This window comes from Salvia splendens, chromosome 2, assembly GCF_004379255.2.
Source record: "Salvia splendens isolate huo1 chromosome 2, SspV2, whole genome shotgun sequence".
In the NCBI taxonomy this organism is placed as follows: domain Eukaryota; kingdom Viridiplantae; phylum Streptophyta; class Magnoliopsida; order Lamiales; family Lamiaceae; genus Salvia; species Salvia splendens.
The window spans coordinates 6,261,734-6,280,664 of NC_056033.1; the positions used below are offsets into that span (position 1 = coordinate 6,261,734).

Here is an 18,931-nt window from a genome sequence, read left to right on the forward strand (position 1 = left end):
CCACCGGACGAGTTCCGCTTTCGCTGGTCGTGTAACCACCAGTGTCGGTAGTCTTCGTCCTCTTCGCCGCATCGGTGTGCATAATCCCGCCTTGGAACTTCTGCTTGTCCCTCAAGAGGGCCAAGATATTGAAATGCTTGAAGTCGCCGTACATAGACTAGTACGACAACAACGCTCTATCGCGCACGTCGCTCAAGCTCTCGCCGCTTCCCTGATCCCTCGAGCACTTCTCGTACTCCGCCGCGAACAGGTTGACTTGCTTCTTCACCTAATACCAGTGCTTGCGGAGCTGCTCCCGTTGGCGCTTGTACGCGCTCGGCGGCTTCGCCTCATTGTAGCGCTCGGCGATGCGCTCCCAGTACGAGAACTGCTTCTGGTTGTTCGCGAATATCGGGTCCTCCGATATCTCCACCCAACACCTGGCCAAGACGAGGGTTTCATCCGGCTGGTAGTTCGTACGACCGGGGGCGTACTCTTCACAAGTTGTCGGAGGTGACAACTTGTGCGCCCGGTGCTTGGTCCGCTTCTTTCTGGCGGCGGAGGGGGCGGCGTCGGCGGCGGCGGCGCGACGAGAAGCGGCGGCAGGGCGAGTTGGAGACGGCTTCATGTCGGAGAGACCGTGCGAATCCGTACTGAAGTCCGGATCGTACTGCGTGTTGGCATCGAACGACCGATTTTAGCCAGGTTGTGTACCCGGCCACCGTGCGCCATCTCCAAACATCGGGCTACTAGGACTTGAGTATCCATCGGAATCCATTTTATAGCGTAATTTAAGAGTTTAAAAGTTAATCGAAAAGTTACAAATGAAAAGTGAAGCTGGGGTATATATAGCAAAATTTTCGAAATTAAAAAAAAAACTAAAACGCGTTGCATCGTCCGCGTGGCTCACAGTGGGCGGACGATGACCTATCATTCGCGCTTCGTCCGCGGACTAAGCGTCGGGCGCTGACTAAGCGTCGTCCGTCGTTCACGGTGCCACAGTGGCGGACGATAGCACGCCTGATCGGACGCGCTATCATCCGCCCCATTGTGGATGGCCTTATTTTTGCATCGGACGCGCTATCGTCCACCCCATTGTGGATGGCCTTATTTTATCGAGTTGGTAATTGATTAGTACTCCTTCTCCCTTTGTCCCACAAGAGTAGTAGTATTAGTATTTTATTAAAATACCAACTACAACAATAATCATACACTGCATCCAAGCCCCTTGGCCTAGCGGTAAAGGGCGCTGGATACCGCGTCCATCCTGGAGGTCTCGAGTTCGAACCCTGGGTGGCGTAATTTGTCTTTCCTCCTTGTTATAGGAGTTGATTTGTAATTTCCTCCTTCATATATATGATATAAATATATGAAGTTAATTTAAAAAAAAAAAAAAAAACAATAATCATACACTGCTGCAATTTTCTTTTTTCTTCTAAAACTAAAAATGATAATATAATAACACTAAAATGAAGATCTCCTGTACACATTTAAAAAAACAAAAAACAAAAAGAAAGGTTCCCTGAATAGTTGAGATTCCAGAAATTGTTTCATCTGCAACTGGAATACTATTTACACATGGAATTTTGGGGCACTGCATTACACACCTGCGTATCTGTGTATTTTGATATAACTGGTTAATGATCATTGTTGCTTGTGCTAGCGATTTCTTTCGGGGACGAGTTCAATGGGACTAGGCAGCAATCGTTCTTGCATTCCCCATGTTTTTTCATGTTTTCAGATATATGGCGAAAAGTTCTATTCAGTTTACACAGTCCTCTTTCAACTGGTTCGACAACATGGGACACAGTGAACTTCACGTCATCAACCATCTGTAAAAACATGAACCATCGACAAATATGTAAGATAACATTGTAGAAGGTATGGTGATTTTGCTTAAGAGAAAGGAGAAAGAGACGGGTCTTACAATCCCACCGCTTCCAAGGAGCACATCACAGACACTTTGATGGATTTTCGGGTGGGTGTCTTCTCCCTCTGTAATCATGGAAACGGGTATTGTGGGAGATCTTTCACAGTCTTGAACCTCTTCGGCATCTGGTGGAGTGTCTAAGGCTGCATAATCAGCCATGACAGCAACATTTCGCTCGCATCTCTCTCCCTGTTTGTAGGGTTCAGCAGGGAAGACATGGATATGTATCACAGCAGCCACACCCATCTGACTCACCAACATCCAAATTCATCAGTCACAGCATTGAATCCAATAAAACTCCATTATTGCAAGAGCTTTAAAAACTACTACTATAATCCTAACCAAGAGTCATACCATCTATTTATCATTTAATGAAGAGCCTTGAGAATATTCGAGGACAACATGTATGATCGCATAGAATAAAACTTCGGAAATGTAAACAAAGAAGATGTGCCTAAAGTCTTGAAACCGAAGCCTCAATATTCCTTATTCTGTGAAATTTAGATACAGAACTCTGCTCTCTTCAGTATAATGATTTCTCCGTATACATGCAAAACCACCAATTATAAAGTCAAGGTTCCAATTGCAAGAAAATGGTAGGAGCAATTTTGTGAAGAATACGTCTATATTCGATGTGGAAATCAGCAAGCTATAACAACTCCAACCAATAGGAATACGATACTGATTGGAAAACTAGGTACAAAAATCACAAGAATTCAATTCCGTTACATTAAAGAAACAAAAGACAGATTTGATTTTTGATGCATGATATACAATAATGATATATGGTCATTTGAATTATATACTCACTTACTCAGCAACATTCAAAGGAAATTGAGGTAATTTTCAACACACCTCTAAACATATGAAGTAGTCTTGTATACGGGCTTCAGGAACCTGTACCAATGACCCCTTAAAAGCTCCAAATGAGAAAATAAAGGCAAGAGCAACACCTTGCCACCATGTCATGAAGACGATTGACTTGAATGTCAAAAACTTGGCCAATGGTTTAATTGGTGCCAATTTATTCTTGGTAACAGAATAAAACTGCACAAGGCAATATAAGGCCCAGGTTTGGCTGAAATTTAGTACTACCGCTAAATAGGGATAACTGCAAGCAGATCACAAGCTTTTAACTCAATCACAACAACACAGAAACCAAGCTATAAAAATGAAAGCTAAACTTGAGCAAGTTGTAGAATAGTAACTTACGCATATCCCCAGTCAAACTTTCCTTCCCCATAAACGCCCAAAGATTCAAAAAGAACTGCAAGTAATGCACATATCATCTTCAGTGTCATCTGTTGCATCAGAGACTTTGGTTAATAACAAACAGAGAACATCAGATTACCAATTTCTACGAAAGTCTACATACATATTGCACAACACCAATTTTTACAGCTTGATAGAATTCAGAACCAAGCTTCCAGTCTCTTAAAAAGCAACTCAATGGAAAAGGATGTTGAACAATGCCATAAGCATAAACTTCATCTACAAGAGGTGTGTAAGAGGTAACCAAGCTTTGGTCTTCCATAAATTTAATGGTACTTTCCTCTCCACCTGCAAGACATGATCATGCATGATTTGCATGATTTTCGACACAGTGCAATAGTTCTCTTGGAGGAAAATAACATTCGAAAAGAATGCAGACAATTGAAATATATGAGAAGGGAGACTACCATCAAATTGTACGTGATCAACTGAAATTTCATAATTAGTATCTGACACATAAAATTTGACACTACTATATGCATTATCTGGTTAGAACCCTAAAACTTCTCATATTTTTAAAACTAAGCCCATTGATGAATTTTGAATTTGAGAATATTTACATTAAGGAGTTGAACTGAAGCAGGAAGAAGAAATTAAAAAAATTATAAAGTAATAGTACAAGACTAACTAGACAAGTGGAGTACTTGATTTAGAAATTGGGAAGATCTTTGAAGAAAGATTTTAATTGAAAGATATTCCAGGTAAAGGAAAATAGACATACCTAAGCAGGCTATGAGATATCTCTCAAAGCAATACAATGCAAAAGCTTCATAACAATCTCGCAGAATTTGACAATTGAAGGCAACCTCAGAGTTTAACAGTGATAGAAACTGTTCACATTACCAAACAATCAACAAGAAACAGAATAAGCCCTGGTCCAAAGAAAATAAATTCAGAGCGGCTCATCTTAAGTTGTTATTATCTCTCATAATAATGGTGCCCCTAATGTTGGAAGTTAAACGCATATAATGATATTCACCAGACATCATTACCGATTCCACAGAATATACGGGAACCATTAGAATAATGGGCACCAAGAACTTCTGCTCCTGAAATAAAACATAACCAACTACATTATTAGAGGCGCGAAAGACGACTCTTGATGGCTGTGATAAACAGTCATGAACACTAGTATCAACCAACAACAATACGATCAGCTAACAAACGAGGCACATATCTTGAAAATGGGACGAACCTCTGGCTGGTTGTAGGCAATCAAATGATCAAAGATCAAGTACATGGACAGAATGACTGCCACCAACACAAATATGGCTGCGCTGCTAACCACCCAATTGCGAATGGTGGAAGTTCCTACATACATACCCAAGGAAAAAAATCTCTCCGACCGGCTCATAGCATCAACCACAGTGGCAATGTGTAACAATGAGAGTAAAACCACCTTCCACCCCATTGCACATCATACAACCTTCTGAAAAAATCAAGTGATAAGCTTTTCATAGATAAGTGGGACTAGATTGAACTATTTGATCAATAAAGAACCTAAACTCCTTCCAAACCACCTCATAAAAATCTGCTAAACTAAGGTTGCACGGTGAAATTATTCTCCACAATACTCCAAAATCATCAATATCTTCCAACTACAAGCAATACCAATTTTCCTGTTCACAGAAAATAAAATGCCCTAAAAATGCAGTCTGGTTTACATTAAACCCAAATTGATTCCGAATTTATTTCCGCACGTACGATTAAGAAACAAAAAATAAAATAAAATGCATGCCGTATTTCACCAGAACATCCCCAAATTGACTTGATAATAAATTAATAATGTACATTAGCGCAAAAAAATCAAAGAAATTAGAGAAGGGCAAAATAAAACCTTGATATATAGCTCCACAAATCTGATTAAAAAATCCCTAATGTATAGAATTCCATTCCTCTCATTTCAGAATGCATGAATCTGAGTTGAATAAAATGCTTCTTTAGGAATGCAATCGATCGATCTTCGCTTGAACGGCTCGAAACAAAATCAACTGCACAACTCATCTCGAACCGAATAAATGCTTCCCAATTTTGAAAATGTGTGTATATATATTATATATATGTATAGGTGTCTTCAAATACTAATTTTTTTATAGTAATACTAATAACTAAATATCAATTTTGTATCTTAAAAATATCAATATAAAAGATATAAATTTATCAATTTTTCTTATATTGATAAATTATGTCTTTCTATTGATATTTACATTTACATATTGTATTGATATATTTATGTCTTTGTGTTGATAATTTTAATACTGAAAATTATTAGTTATTAATGTAAATTAATTAGTACACTAACGCAACTATATATATATTCTCTTATGTTTACTGTTATTAGGAGGAACCGATTACATGTCTAAAAAAAGTCTTAAAATGATTAGTGTTAAAGTAATTAATTATGCCATAACAGAAGTTATGCTAATATGGAGATAACTGTTTGTTTTATCAACCAAGTGAAGTACTCCCTCCGTCCCAGTTTTGGAGTCACATTTTGCCATAAAAGTCCGTCCCAGTTTTAGAGTCACATTTAGAATTTTCCATTTTTGAACATAGAATTTTACCCCATTATTCAACAAAATTACACTCAAATGCCATTATCAACACAAAAATAAACCCCCCCAAAAAAAAAACAAAATCATAACCCACCCTAACCCCACCCCCATCCCCCCATCCCCCTCATTTGACTTTCATCTCTCTCTCACTCCACCATTCCCGTCTCCCTTCATTCCTAATTGTAGGAACCCTAATCGGCTCCTACTATAATCGCCGATCTAAATTGTCTAATCGGCTCCTACTATAATCACTCCACCATTCCCGTCTCTCTCTATTCGCTTCTCATGGCGGAAGATTGGGATCCATTGTCGGAGTGTGAATCGATGCCATCTTTCGATACACCTCCCGAAACCCTAATCGTCCCTGATACACCACCGGAAGTGATTTCACGGTGGGAAATCGACCGTGTGGTCGATTGTTACCACCGATCTGGACATAGAAGATGGTTTGGGGGTGTTGATGGGTCTGAGGTCGTCCAAGAAACTGAGCTTCCCCCACCGGCTTGCTTCTTCGACGGATCTGAAATCCATCCACCGTCTGAGGGCTTTGACGGGTCTGAACGCCAACCGCCGTCGGAGGGCTTGCACGGATCCGAACATCCCCCACCGTTCCAGCCCTATGAAGACTCTGAAACACAAGAACCATCCCTCCCCTGTGACAAATCTGGACCTCAACCACAGTCTTCGTCAAAGGTGGAGTACACCGAAAATGAGAAAGCTATGTTGTTGATCTTGTTGCCTGGCATGAAAGATCTCATCTAAACTGTGGGTATTTTTTCAATTCTTAGCCACCCCTTTGATGGTTTGGAGGCTGTTTCAGTTGAATTGATCTTGTTTGATACTCCATGATGAAGTTTTTGTGTTGAATTACATCTGATTATCTGTGTATTGACTGCATTGGTTGGTTTTTTGTGAACTTAGCCACCCCTTTGATGGTTTGGAGGCTTTGATTTGCAATTTTGTACCTCTGTGATGATGTATTTTCTGAGAGTTCTACATGCTTAGCTAACATCATTCTGTATTGGTTGGTTTTTTGTGAACATGGGCACCCCTTTGATGGTTTAGAGGCTTTGATTTGCAATTTTGTACCTCTGTGATGATGTATTTTCTGAGAGTTCTACATGCTTAGCTAACATCATTCTGTATTGGTTGGTTTTTTGTGAACATGGGTACCCCTTTGATGGTTTGGAGGCTTTGATTTGCATGCTCAGCTATGGTTGCTTCTCTGTGATGAAGTTTTTGTGAGTGTTATGCATGCTCAGCTATGATGCCTCTATATTGGTTGTGTTTTTGTGAACCTAGCCACCCCTTTGATGGTTTGGAGGCTTTGATTTGCAAATTTACAGCCTTTGGTTGGTTTGTTGGGTCTGAATTGCAATGTTGGTCCTCTGTGATGAAGTTTTTCTGAGAGTTATGCATGCTCAGCTATGATGCCTCTGTATTGGTTGTGATTTTGTGAACTTAGCCACCCCTTTGATGGTTTGGAGGCTTTGATTTGCAAATTTGTTAACAAAACACACCCCAACCAAGAATTACACTTGTAATTCATACAAAATGCATCTTCTAACCCAAAATGAAGGCTATAACCAAAAAAACAAGTTTACATCCTAAACACCAAACTACTTTGATGCTTATACTGTAAACCATATGCTCCAAGTGGCCTATCTAGAGCTGTAAAACATTCATTAGATGCCCTATGTCATATGAGGCACCCACATCATTCTAAGGTAGTAGTAGATACTCCAAGCTCTCTTTGACCAGATTCTCCTCAACTTCAAGGGATGTAGGAAGCCCCACTGTCCTTCTCAGTCTTTCTTTGTTCAAGTGGGGTATTTTGTAATTGTTGCCCCCATGCACTTCTAGGATCTTACTGAGGCAGCTTTGCAATGTTAAAAAAACATTGTTCAGAGTTTGTGGTGTGAGTTCCTCAAAAGAATTTTAGACATTACCTAGTAATTCATCTATGTTGGTTGCTACTTTATCATCTTGTAGTGATTGTATGTCCCTAAAAAAGCCAAGGTCCAATACATTGGTGTCTGGGGAGTTGGCTGGTTGGCTAATTAGATGGAACTTAAATCCATCTGAACTTGCAAGCTCATCAAATTGTGAGTCAAATGATCTTAGGTGAGGTTTGGCATTGTTTTGTTGAATATATATATCCTTGCTTGCATTGGCTGGCCACTTTGCCTTGATTACTGGAATAATCTGTGCATTATGTATGAATCAATGAAAATATGCTAAATGATGACATTACCAATGTCTGATAGGAAGGTGAGGGGAAAAAATATCCATACCTGATTCAAGAGACATTCTCTCATTGCTTCCTTGTTAACTGATGGGATAGGTTTTGTCTCTAATGTCCCTCTTGGCCTATTCTTAGACTTCCTTTTAGCTGGAACTTGTTCTGTGAATGAGAATATACCTATTTTACCATCAAAGATGGGCTGCCCATCTGTGCCAAACTGTGGCCTACTTACAGCACACATGAACATCACTTTTGTGATGAATCTTTTTGACTTGCAAGTCCTGTAAGGCTCATCCTCATCCGGCAACAGGTAGTATCTGTCTGAAGCCTTTGTCATGTAAAACCATTTCTCATCAATATGAACTGTGTTGTGCATAGCATGATAAAGAAGCTTTCCTTCATCCATAGCTGGCTGAATATGAGTAAGACACCATCTCATTCTACTGATTTTGTTTGCTTCAGTGAGTGCTGATTTTATGGCATTTGTATGTGGCCTTATCAGGTGACTCTTTGCCCATCTACCAACTGTTGTCTTGCTAACACACATTTTACATGCAAGCTTTCTATAGCAAGATCTCTCAACAAAAGACAATTGTCTGAACTTTTCATCATCAAAATGTACTTTACCTGTTTTCTTAGTATATCCTGATGCTCTGCCCCTCATGATAACAGGTTTCCCATCTTCAATTTGCTGCTTGGCTATCCCCCATAAGCGGCTCACTGTCCTTCTGTGCACTTTGAATCTGTTGGCTGCCTCTTGAAATGAACCATGTGGCAGTGCTCCAGCTTGGCATTGCTGTTGAAGGAACTGCACAATATGGTTCTTCATTTGGCTGCTCAAACTTTGGCCTGGTCTCGGCCCTTGCTCCAGTGCTGCATCTTGAATATGCTCCAGCTCCATCTCTTGCTCCATTTCTTGATCCATTTCCATTCCCCTATGATGAAATTGCTCTGAGGGAAATTTACATATAAATACCTTTTGGTTGGTGTGTAGGTAGGTGGAGTTCAAGTTTTTGGAGTAATTGTGGAGTGAATGTATTTATAGATGTAGATTACCTTTAATTTGATTTTGGATTTTTCCCTCCATGGGATTGTAATGCATTTTTCCCTCCTTAATTTGGAGGTTCAGTAAATGAAAATGGAATGAGTTCCCTCTTTAAATTGGTGTTGATGTGATGGCCGAAAATTAGGGGATTGCAAAGTGTTCAAACATTAGTTTTAATTTTAATTTTGTCCTAGCTTAATTTTATGTAAAGGAAATAGAGTAACCAAGATGTAAAATTAAAAACCATAAGTCTAACTTATTTAAACAACCAAAATTAAAGAAAGTAAAAAAGAAACAATTTTAAACTAAAAAAAGTCAACCTATCTCACTTTCCAACTACTCACTTCATTTATTACACACTCTACCTTCTCACTTCATTAATTACACACTTCACCAATTTCTTAAAACCCGTGTCATAACTAATTCGCACTCCAAAATTGGGATGGAGGGAGGGAGTATAATTCAAATTTCCTCACAGGATATAATACATTTTGAAATGAATCTTGTTATGTGTATAATTAGGCAAAATAGTTTATCCAACATAGGAGTATATTTTTTCTCCAAGTATTCTCTTCTTTCCAAGTTAATCTATTTGTAGTAGGAGTATTTCTTTTTGGGACACTTCAAGTTAAATTAGTGCTTTCATATAGTACAACAAAAATTATTCCTAAAATGAAGCATCTCAATTAACTTTGGGCAAATTTTAAATTTGAAATGAATTTGGAAAAAAAATCTTGAAAGATAGAAAAAAATGTCAGTTATTGACATTGTTAGAAGTTAAATTAGGGAAGTAGCTCTCTCTAATCTCCAAGTTTCACTCTACTCTTTCCCCCCAACTATCTGAACCGTAAAATGCGGTCACCGCCGATCTCTGAGCGGCGCCGCCGCTGGGTAAGCTCCTCAGGGTTGGGGATCGCAGCAATAGCCTACATAGGCCTAGACTACCTCCGCCACCTCTCGCCGCTGTGGCACGAGTGCCTGCAGCCACTTCTCTGGGTGGCTCTCGCGATCGCCGCCGTAGTTCGCGTCCCATTTTACAAGCACTGGTCGCTGGAGCTTCGGGCGGCAATACCGTTCATTCTCTCGATACTTTTCATGCTTTCAGCTCTGCTGTTTGAAGCAATTTCGGTTCGCTCTGTCACCGCTGTTCTAGGTCTAAACTGGCACAAGTATGCATACCAAAACCTACTTTTGTTATCGTAGATTTATGGTTCTGCCATTAATTTTTTGCTATTTTTGGGGTCTGTGTTGTCGACATTGTTACCGTCGCAGGGAATGGGGATTTTGTCAATTGCAGATTTATAGTTCTGAAATCAGATTCTATTTATAGATTTTTGCTGTTTTCATATTCCTTTTCTGAGCATTTCGACAACTATTAGAAGGTCTCAGATGATAGATTCAGCAATTATAATCTAAGCTGGGGACATTTAATTCTCTGGACAGAGCAGAATTTAATTTTTTCTGTACAAATTCTCTAAATTTAAATATGGCAAATTCATAAGTAAACTTCCATTTTTGACTCTGCTGTTTTCTGTGTTTCAAATTAAGGTGTCAATTGCTGCAGAACAAATATACGTATTTTTCCATTTGTAATCTTGAACATGCCAAAATGAGATGATTATTTGTATGTATCAGTAGGCGTTGGCTAAATTTCTTACTTGGATCTTATGACCTTGTTTCTAAATAACTTGGTTGTATATGCTTCAGTATTTCTTTGAGCTTTCAAGTCTCCAAATAATGATATGTTTTCAGAGTAATTTATATTGCAGTTCTGTGTATATGTATATGGTCTGCTTTGGATAGACACCTTGGTAAATGGAAACATGTAGAAATTCGAGTCCCTGACATATCTCCCTGCAATCTAGTTTTCTGGAGTGATAGAGTTGAAAACCTATCTGCATGTTTGCTGATAAGAATTCTGTGATTTGATGATGTATGATGGGCTTTATAATGGTTGGACAGTGATACACCACCTCTCCCTGATGTTGGCCAGTGGTTGCTGCTAGCATTGAACGAGAAGCTGCCTCAAGTAATGGTGGATATACTGAGAGCTCGAATCATTGGGTTGCACCATTACTTGATGTTGTTTATTATGCTTGGATTCTCAGTATTGTTTAATTCAGTTGAAGCTCCTGGGCTAGGCCTGGGAGCAAGATATATGTTCACCATGGGTGTTGGGCGGCTTCTTCGTGCAATAGCTTTCGTATCTACCATCCTTCCCTCAGCGCGGCCATGGTGTGCTTCAGCTAGATTCCAAGTGCCTGCACACCCACATCCTTGGGTGCAGAAATATTATGTTCCGTACGCCAAAGATTCTAGTGCTATACGCCATATTATTCATCATGATTTTGCATATGGTATATAACGAATTTTGCTTCCATGATGTCAAAGATGTTGCAATCATCGGACTAACTTGTATTTGCTCTCTCAGCTGTTACAGGAGAATATGAAGCTGAATTCATACCAAACTGGGGCTCAATGAACTTTCTTGCTGACTTTCTGCGACCTACAGCTTCCGAAGGAGCTTCACCGTGGTACAGTCTTCTGAAGAAAGCTGGTGGCGGGTGCAACGACCTAATATACAGCGGGCACATGCTCGTCGCTGTCTTAACAGCCATGGCATGGACAGTACGTAGAGAGTTAAAAAAAATTCCACCCCTTACCCCCCACGCAGATATCAATGGCATTCATGGAAATCATATTGAAATTATTGCAGGAAGCCTATGGAGGGTTTACATCAGCCATTATATGGATGCTGGTAGCTCACAGCGCCCAACGTGAAATCCGAGAGCGCCACCATTACAGCGTGGATTGCATTCTAGCCATCTACATGGGCATCTTCTTGTGGAAGATGGTAGGTGTGTTCTGGCCAATCAAGGATAGTTCGAGATCCAAGCGGCTGGATAAACTGGACAAAATTGAGAGCAGGCTAGTGCAAGCGGCCAAAGACTCGGACATGGATCGAGTTCAGGAGCTTCTAAAAGAGGTTGAAGTAAGCGGTCGGGTGAGGCAGGAATCGAGTAGCAAAGCTTTGTGGGTGTTTTCTGGTGCAACCATGCTGTTTGCATTAGTGGTAGTCATTCTTGCCTTCACATTGACTAGCGACGGCTGATTTTACTTACTTTCAATTGTTGTTGTATGGAGATGTGAGATGTTCATTGTTGTTGTATGGAGATGAAATTTTTTGTTGTAGTATGTTTGAACTCTCAAGAATTTAGGCATTGCTGTTGCCTGTTGGTTTTAATGTTGTCCCCTATTAGTCTAATTTAAATAGTAATAAAGACTTTATCAATGTGTGAGACAAACATAACATTAATAAGTAAGAGTACATACTTTTTGCATATATAAGAATACTTTATATATTAATTCATACATTAGGCCTGCTATCAACTGATCCGTTGTAGTCTAGTTGGTTAGGATACTCGGCTCTCACCCGAGAGACCCGGGTTCACGTCCCGGCAACGGAATATTTTAAGATTTTCTATTCAATATTTTTGCATGGATATTTATTGGTAATTGACCCATGGGTTCTCGTGGGATCCGGCCCAAAATTCGAAATTAGCTATCCGACCCATTATTTTGGAAACCCGATTACCCAATGCGAGAATTCAAACCCGACCAATTTGGTTGCAGTAAGTTTATTAATGTCAGTAGCTTATTTTACATAAAAGTAGACGTCACCACGGTTCGGAACCGCCGGTTCCGGTTCGAGAAATGATGGAACCTGAACCGGCCCGGCCAAGGTTCGGCGGTTCCGGTTCGCGTGAACCGCCGAACCGTCGGTGCAAATCCGGTTCCGGGCCGGTTCGGCCGTTCGTTTAATTTTTTTTTTTAAATTTGTAATTCAAGTAAAAAATGTAAATATATTTGCATAAATAAAATTAGAATAAAGCGATGTACAAATGCAATTTTATTGATACAAATTACAACTTTAAAATTACAAATTACAACTTAAAATTTACAAATTACAACGTAAAAATTAGAAATTACAACTTCAAAATTATAAATTAGAAAAGACTTAAAGTCTTGATTACAATTTACAAAATTACATATTCGAAAATAAACTATATTCTCTCTTATGGACTACTACTTTATTTCTCTCCTAATTTACCTTTTTTTCTTTCTTTCTTTCTTATTATTTTCACAATTTAACTCACTAAATACATTTTCTTAATTATTGTGTCAAAAGAACCATCTCAGTTAAGACGGGACAAAGAGAATAATAAAAGAGTCAGTTAAAAAACATCAATATTGTACCCATGTATATGAAACAACACATTAGCAAAATTGAAAAATATGTTTTACTACTGATTAGTTAATAAAGAACTAAGAGCATCCACAATGGTAAGGAGATCGGGCGGATGATCGGGCAAAATCGTCCTCGGGCCTCCTCGTCCGACCATTGCATGCCCTCGATGCATCGGGCGCCCGAGTGGGACGACCGAAATATCAGTCGTCTGGGTCGGTCACCCGACGCGTCGGGCGATGCATCGGACGCCCATTGCAACGCGTCGGACGATCTCGCCCGAGGACGAGTGCGACGTTTTTAATTTCTTTTTTTTAATTCCAAACTTTATAAATACTCCCTCCCTCGTCCGACTATTGCAGGCGCCCAAACTTTAGATTTAGGTGACTAGTTAGGTTTTTATTAATTTAGTAATGTAGTTATTTTTAAGTAATTTAGTAATTTAGGTTAGTTAATGTAGTTTTTTAGTAATGTATGATGTAGTTTTTTTAATTAAGTAATGTAGTTGTTTTTTAAAATTTGTGGTGTTTAATATAACATATTTTGATATTTTTGCAATTAAAAAAATTTAATAATATTAAAAATTAAATGCAAATTGAGTTTAATTGATAGGGCGAACAATAGGGCGAAACTATTGCAGAAAGAAGGGACGGACTAAGAAATGCTGATGTGACAACCATTACGACGCCTATTAGGGGGGACACTAAGGCATCCATCATGGATGCTCTAATAGCCCAATATAGATAGACCAAGAGGCAGTCAAAATCTTGATAATAGGAGTAATGTAATTAGACTAAAACAGCAACCGAAGTCTAATGATTTAACAAAAAATTGAACAGATATGATAGGGTAACATAGCCACAATTAGGAAAGTGAATTGAAAATTCAAAAATATGTAACCTCGATTGGTGATTTGGCTGCACGCGAGTCAGAGAAGAGAGGAGAGAAGAGAGGAGAGGAAACGGACAACACATATAAAACCAACATTTCACTAAACTCTATTTTACTTTTGCATATATATGATTCTTCTATTAACTTATTATTCTTCAACGATGTAGAAAATATTTTTTTAGTAAAAGAATGGTATGAAAAGGATAAGTAAATTTTGTTTTATAGCTGTTGTTTCGTCACATGACATTTCCAAGTCTATGTAAATTTGTTTAATTTTGCTTCTTGTCTTACATAGTCAACACATTTTTCACCTTTATATTTTTACAAATCCTCATTTCCCATCTTTAATTATTTATTCGTTCTTTACTTTTCTTTTTCAAATATAATCAATTTGACCTATTTTAATGTTAGTGCACCAAAATATATAGCACGCACTAAATTATACTAGTAACTTTTCAAAGTAAACAAATCCTTTATTAACCAAATAATTTTGCATGAATCTTCAATCCTTCTGTATACAAATTACTACTAACACAAAGAAGAAGAAAAACTATCTTATTAGTTATTACATCAAAAGAATGCCAAAAGGGACTAAAAATGGGATTCCTCCACCACCAAAAGCTTACATTTAGTATGGAACTTTTATTACAATATACAATATGTTGATAATCACAACAGGAATCATTTTAGAATGATAATGCCCATCATCACTATCAAATCCCACCACAAATAAAATGCCCTTTCCCTCATTCTTTATTCACATTTATTTTTCACTTTCAACAAGCCATTTCTCCAACTTTTACCGTGGCAAATATTGTTGCCATCCCATCACTCTGCTCCATTCAAAATCCCTTTGCTCTGAAAAGCCCAACACTTCTGACAACTCACACACACCAAAAACACACTCACACACACTTCACTGTGAATAAATCCCACTATTTCAGTCCTACACAATTCAAGAATTTAGTAGCTGCATTGCTTTGCTCCTACCATTGAACTAACTAAACTATGGTTTCCACCTACATTTTGATCCTCATATTTTCTCTGCAACTATTTCAATTCTCACAGTCTGCAACAGTTGTGGTTGATGGAGTTTCACAGTGGAAAAATCCCCAGCTTCAAATAGGAGATTCTGTCAGTAAGTTTGCTTCCAAAGCTCCTTCTTTATCCTCTGAATTTCACGCTGATGAAATCTAACATTAGGGTTTATGAATTTTCTCAGTTTTCCAGCACAAATATCACTACACCCTCTTCATTTTCAAGAACCAAGAAGCCTTCTCTCACTGCAACTTCACTAAAGCTACAATCTTGAGAAACCCCAACTCCTCAATTTACACAGTAAGTCACACATTTTCATTTTTCATTCCGAAATTGGACAAAAAAATTGAATCTTGACAACAAATTGCAGTGGCGCACCTCAAGAGCTGGATTCTTCTACTTCGCGTTCTACAACGGGTCGAGCGAGGCGTGCTTGGAGGGGCAGAAGTTCGCCGTGGAGGTGCGTGGCGCCGCCGGGCCGGAGGCGGCTCCGCCTAGCTCAGGGGGGAATGTGGCGTCGTCGCCGGCGTTTCCCTGGCCGTTTCAGCCGCGGGAGGGGGAGTCGCCGAGCCCCGCCCCGGGGCTGAGCATAGGCGCCGCTAGCCCGGTGGCGCCGGAGAAGGAAGGAATCCCGTTTATTAATAGTAATCCGGCGGTGCCTCTGCCCACCGGCGAAGTTGACTCCGCCACCATCCGCCCTTTGCCTACTTCTGGCTCCAAACAGGTTTTTAATTTTCTTGGAATTTTAAATTCTTGTGTTTGCTAATTGATTTGGCTCATTTTAATTGCATTGATAACTGAAGTGATTATTTGTTTTATAAATGAAATTTATGACTTTGAATTAGGTTCATAGTAGCACCACTTATTTTAGAAAAGTCTAATTATTTTAGAAAAGTCTAATTGCCGGAGAAATTATGAAATTTGGTTAAAATCTAGTTATTCATTTAAAATTAATCAAAAAATTATAAATTTATTAAAAAATCAGATTGCTTGCATATACTCCATACATTATTACTAATATTTTTCCAATGAAACAATATTATTTTTCTTAAAGTAATACTAAAAAGGATCAAGATGGAAATCATTTTTAACAAATTTGTTAATGTTTTAATCTCTTTTTATCCTTTTGCTTTCCCTTTTCTGTCACCTTTTGCTACTGTTGCAACACGTAACACTAGTAATTTTTTTTTGGGCAATAGGAGTATATTGTTAATACTCGCATTTAAATGTGATTACCTCAAATAATTATTTAAGCGAACAGTTTTATATACGCAACGAATATTAAAGCAAGTTACAAAGTATTTTTGGATGACATGAAATTTGGGTGAGCATTTATTGACATGCACGTGATTTCTCCATTTCACTATTACTATAGTTATTGTGGGCTCAATCACAACTCATTTATTAACTTGGTCTCTATACTTCTCCACCTTAGAGCATCCACAACCGTGCTCTTGCCAGCGGCACGGTTGTGGGCCCGGGCGGTACTATTCATGCATGCTCTCTGGCAAGAGCACAACACCCACAACTGTGCTATTCCGCAAGGACGAGCACAATTAATTTAATATTCAATTAAACATAAACATTTCCATAATACTAAAATTCATTAAAAAATCACAATAAATATTACAAAATACAAATAAAATAAAAAAGACATAATTAAAATCCTAAAAATTAAAAATTACATAATTAAAATACTAAAAATTAAAAATTACATAATTATTGGCTAATATTACCCGAGGAAGACTACTCATCCGGCGGCAACAACCCCAATTGTTTTTGGAGACCCACTATCATGCCCTCGTGCGTTTGAAGTTGCGTGGGGGTCATAGTTGACCTATCGGCCATATTGAGTTGGGCCAAAAGGCCCCACAATGAGTTGTTCGGGGGTGGAGGTGGAACATAGGGTGCGGGTTCGGGGGCGGGGGCCGATGGAGTCGCGGAGCACCGGCGCTCGGCCGCCGCCTTCTTCCTTCCTTGCGGTCGGCGTTGGGAACCGCTTGGTCCGGCGTCGGGGCTACCCAAGTTAGCTCCGGCGAGTTGACTAGCCACTTCTTCGGAGCCGGAGTCGGATAGGGATACCGACCTTGACCGTTTGGAGGAGCCGCTAGAGGAGGATGTTACGCCTCCCAGATACCTCGGGTGGAACCGCGTTTCCTGTCAAACGTTGAGGTACTTGAACGACTTACCGTTCATGGATTGGTATGTGCTCAGCGCCGCAGTGATGATGTCGACCTCGCTCCGGCCGCTCCCGGCATTCCGCGACTCCTGGAGGAAATAGCCATTGAACTTGCCAATTTCGTCGTTGGCTCGGCCGATGCAGTTGCGCACCATACTCTCGTTGCGCTCGATCGTTCCCGGCGACCGGTTTGCATTGTACCGGCGAGATACGCGCCACCAAAAGTGATCGCCCGATTGGTTCGTGCCAACCGCCACATCTTCGGAGATTTCGAAGTAAGCCTTGAACAATTTATCCATCTCCGCCGGCGTGTACGGTGTGCGGACACCGCTGCCGCGAGTAGGAGCTTGCGGAGGTTGGGAGGGGGCGGTCGGCCTAGGCTCCGGTGTCCACCGGTATCGTCCTTCAGAGGCACCTTGGTCGTCGATTGGGTATGGACGGTAGCCACCCGGAACGGCCGAATCTTGGGTTTGAGGAGGGGCCGAATATTCCGTTTCCGGACTAGGAAATGGTTGTGAACCGAACCATTCGGGGTTCCAACCGTGGGAGCCCGTAGGGTTATCGCCTTGGCCGGACATAGTGATGTTGTAGGGTATGAGAGAATGAAGATGAAAATGGATATGAGAGATTGAAGATGAGAATGGAGATGAGAGAATGATGATGAGAATTGTGTAGTTTGATGTGAATTTTTTGGAGTGAAATTGGAGGTATTTATAGATGAAAGTGTGTATTTTTGGGGTAAAAAAATTTTTAAAAAAAATTAAAAAGTGGGAAAAAACAGTTATAGACGGATATAATTTTTTTGGGAAGTGAATTTTTTTTTTAAAATTTTTTATCGGTTTTTTTAATTAAAAATTAATTTTTTTTAAAAAAAAATTATTTAAACCCAACGGTTATGCCGTTGACGAATGAGGGCGCGCCACGTCAGCTGCTCGCTGGCACGGCACTGCTCGATGCATCGAGCAGCGCCGTGCCAGCGGCGCGGACGGCGGTGGCGAGCAGCGCCACCGTTGCGGATGCTCTTATGAATTCTCAATTTATCTGACATTATTTTGTGACAATTGGGACCAGCATGAAAGGGAATATGGACACAAGTGCCCCTTTCCTTTTACTTATCAAAATATTACTCCTATTATAGTACTAGTATTTATCAAAATAGGAAAATAAAAGATATACTTTGAATTTGGAGTGGCCTACATTTTTTTTATCATATGCCCCTTTTCATATGTAGATGACTTTATCTAATGATTACTTTGTAATGTAACTGTTGTTTTGCTGTGAATATTGTTATGCATTTATTTATTTTTTTGGCATGTAGTTGTGCAATGATAACATGTTGATTTTAGTATTGGTGACTAAATATTTTTGTGTGGGCAAAATGCAGGTGGTGGGAGTTGAGAGAGCAGTTAGCTGTGTAATTTTGCTACTAATGATGTTTTAGAGAGAGAATTTTGAATCTAAAGTAGCTTTAAGGTAAGGGTGATGATTATACCATATGTAATATTGCTGTCATTGACGCTACTTTGGAATCATTGCCACTTTGTTCTTTAA

At 39.5% G+C, this 18,931-nt stretch overlaps 4 protein-coding genes and 1 non-coding gene across 8 annotated transcripts; 3 read left to right on the top strand and 2 right to left on the bottom strand.

The window, feature by feature from the left end:
* Window positions 1–1,393: 1,393 nt before the first annotated feature.
* On the bottom strand, window positions 1,394–5,215 carry LOC121785694 (protein LAZ1 homolog 1-like). 4 transcript variants are annotated; one of them, XM_042184118.1, is made up of 10 exons: window positions 5,019–5,215; window positions 4,702–4,800; window positions 4,377–4,607; window positions 4,174–4,230; window positions 3,903–4,011; window positions 3,285–3,469; window positions 3,122–3,210; window positions 2,765–3,020; window positions 1,907–2,155; window positions 1,394–1,811 (listed from the first exon to the last, which is right to left on the bottom strand). In XM_042184118.1, the coding sequence occupies exons 3-10, from the start codon at window positions 4,590–4,592 to the stop codon at window positions 1,617–1,619; spliced, it is 1,356 nt and encodes a 451-aa protein (XP_042040052.1). In that variant the 5' UTR covers window positions 4,593–4,607; window positions 4,702–4,800; window positions 5,019–5,215; the 3' UTR covers window positions 1,394–1,616. The 4 variants fall into 4 exon arrangements, with proteins under 4 accessions (XP_042040052.1, XP_042040044.1, XP_042040059.1 ...); XM_042184110.1 differs by having other exon boundaries at window positions 4,377–4,610; XM_042184125.1 differs by lacking the exon at window positions 4,702–4,800.
* A 2,459-nt stretch (window positions 5,216–7,674) lies between these two features.
* On the bottom strand, window positions 7,675–8,912 carry LOC121763262. The gene is made up of 2 exons (XM_042159242.1): window positions 8,031–8,912; window positions 7,675–7,941 (listed from the first exon to the last, which is right to left on the bottom strand). The coding sequence occupies exons 1-2, from the start codon at window positions 8,910–8,912 to the stop codon at window positions 7,675–7,677; spliced, it is 1,149 nt and encodes a 382-aa protein (XP_042015176.1).
* Window positions 8,913–9,785: 873 nt separating this feature from the next.
* Window positions 9,786–12,270, top strand: LOC121760243 (protein PHLOEM UNLOADING MODULATOR-like). Its single transcript, XM_042155892.1, has 4 exons — window positions 9,786–10,195; window positions 10,989–11,383; window positions 11,458–11,654; window positions 11,743–12,270. The coding sequence occupies exons 1-4, from the start codon at window positions 9,879–9,881 to the stop codon at window positions 12,136–12,138; spliced, it is 1,305 nt and encodes a 434-aa protein (XP_042011826.1). The 5' UTR covers window positions 9,786–9,878; the 3' UTR covers window positions 12,139–12,270.
* A 150-nt stretch (window positions 12,271–12,420) lies between these two features.
* Window positions 12,421–12,493, top strand: TRNAE-CUC. The gene has a single exon. It is a non-coding gene; the product is annotated as a tRNA-Glu (tRNA).
* A 2,437-nt stretch (window positions 12,494–14,930) lies between these two features.
* LOC121765789 (early nodulin-like protein 3) lies at window positions 14,931–18,931 on the top strand. Its single transcript, XM_042162022.1, has 4 exons — window positions 14,931–15,301; window positions 15,386–15,501; window positions 15,572–15,925; window positions 18,765–18,931. The coding sequence occupies exons 1-4, from the start codon at window positions 15,172–15,174 to the stop codon at window positions 18,819–18,821; spliced, it is 657 nt and encodes a 218-aa protein (XP_042017956.1). The 5' UTR covers window positions 14,931–15,171; the 3' UTR covers window positions 18,822–18,931.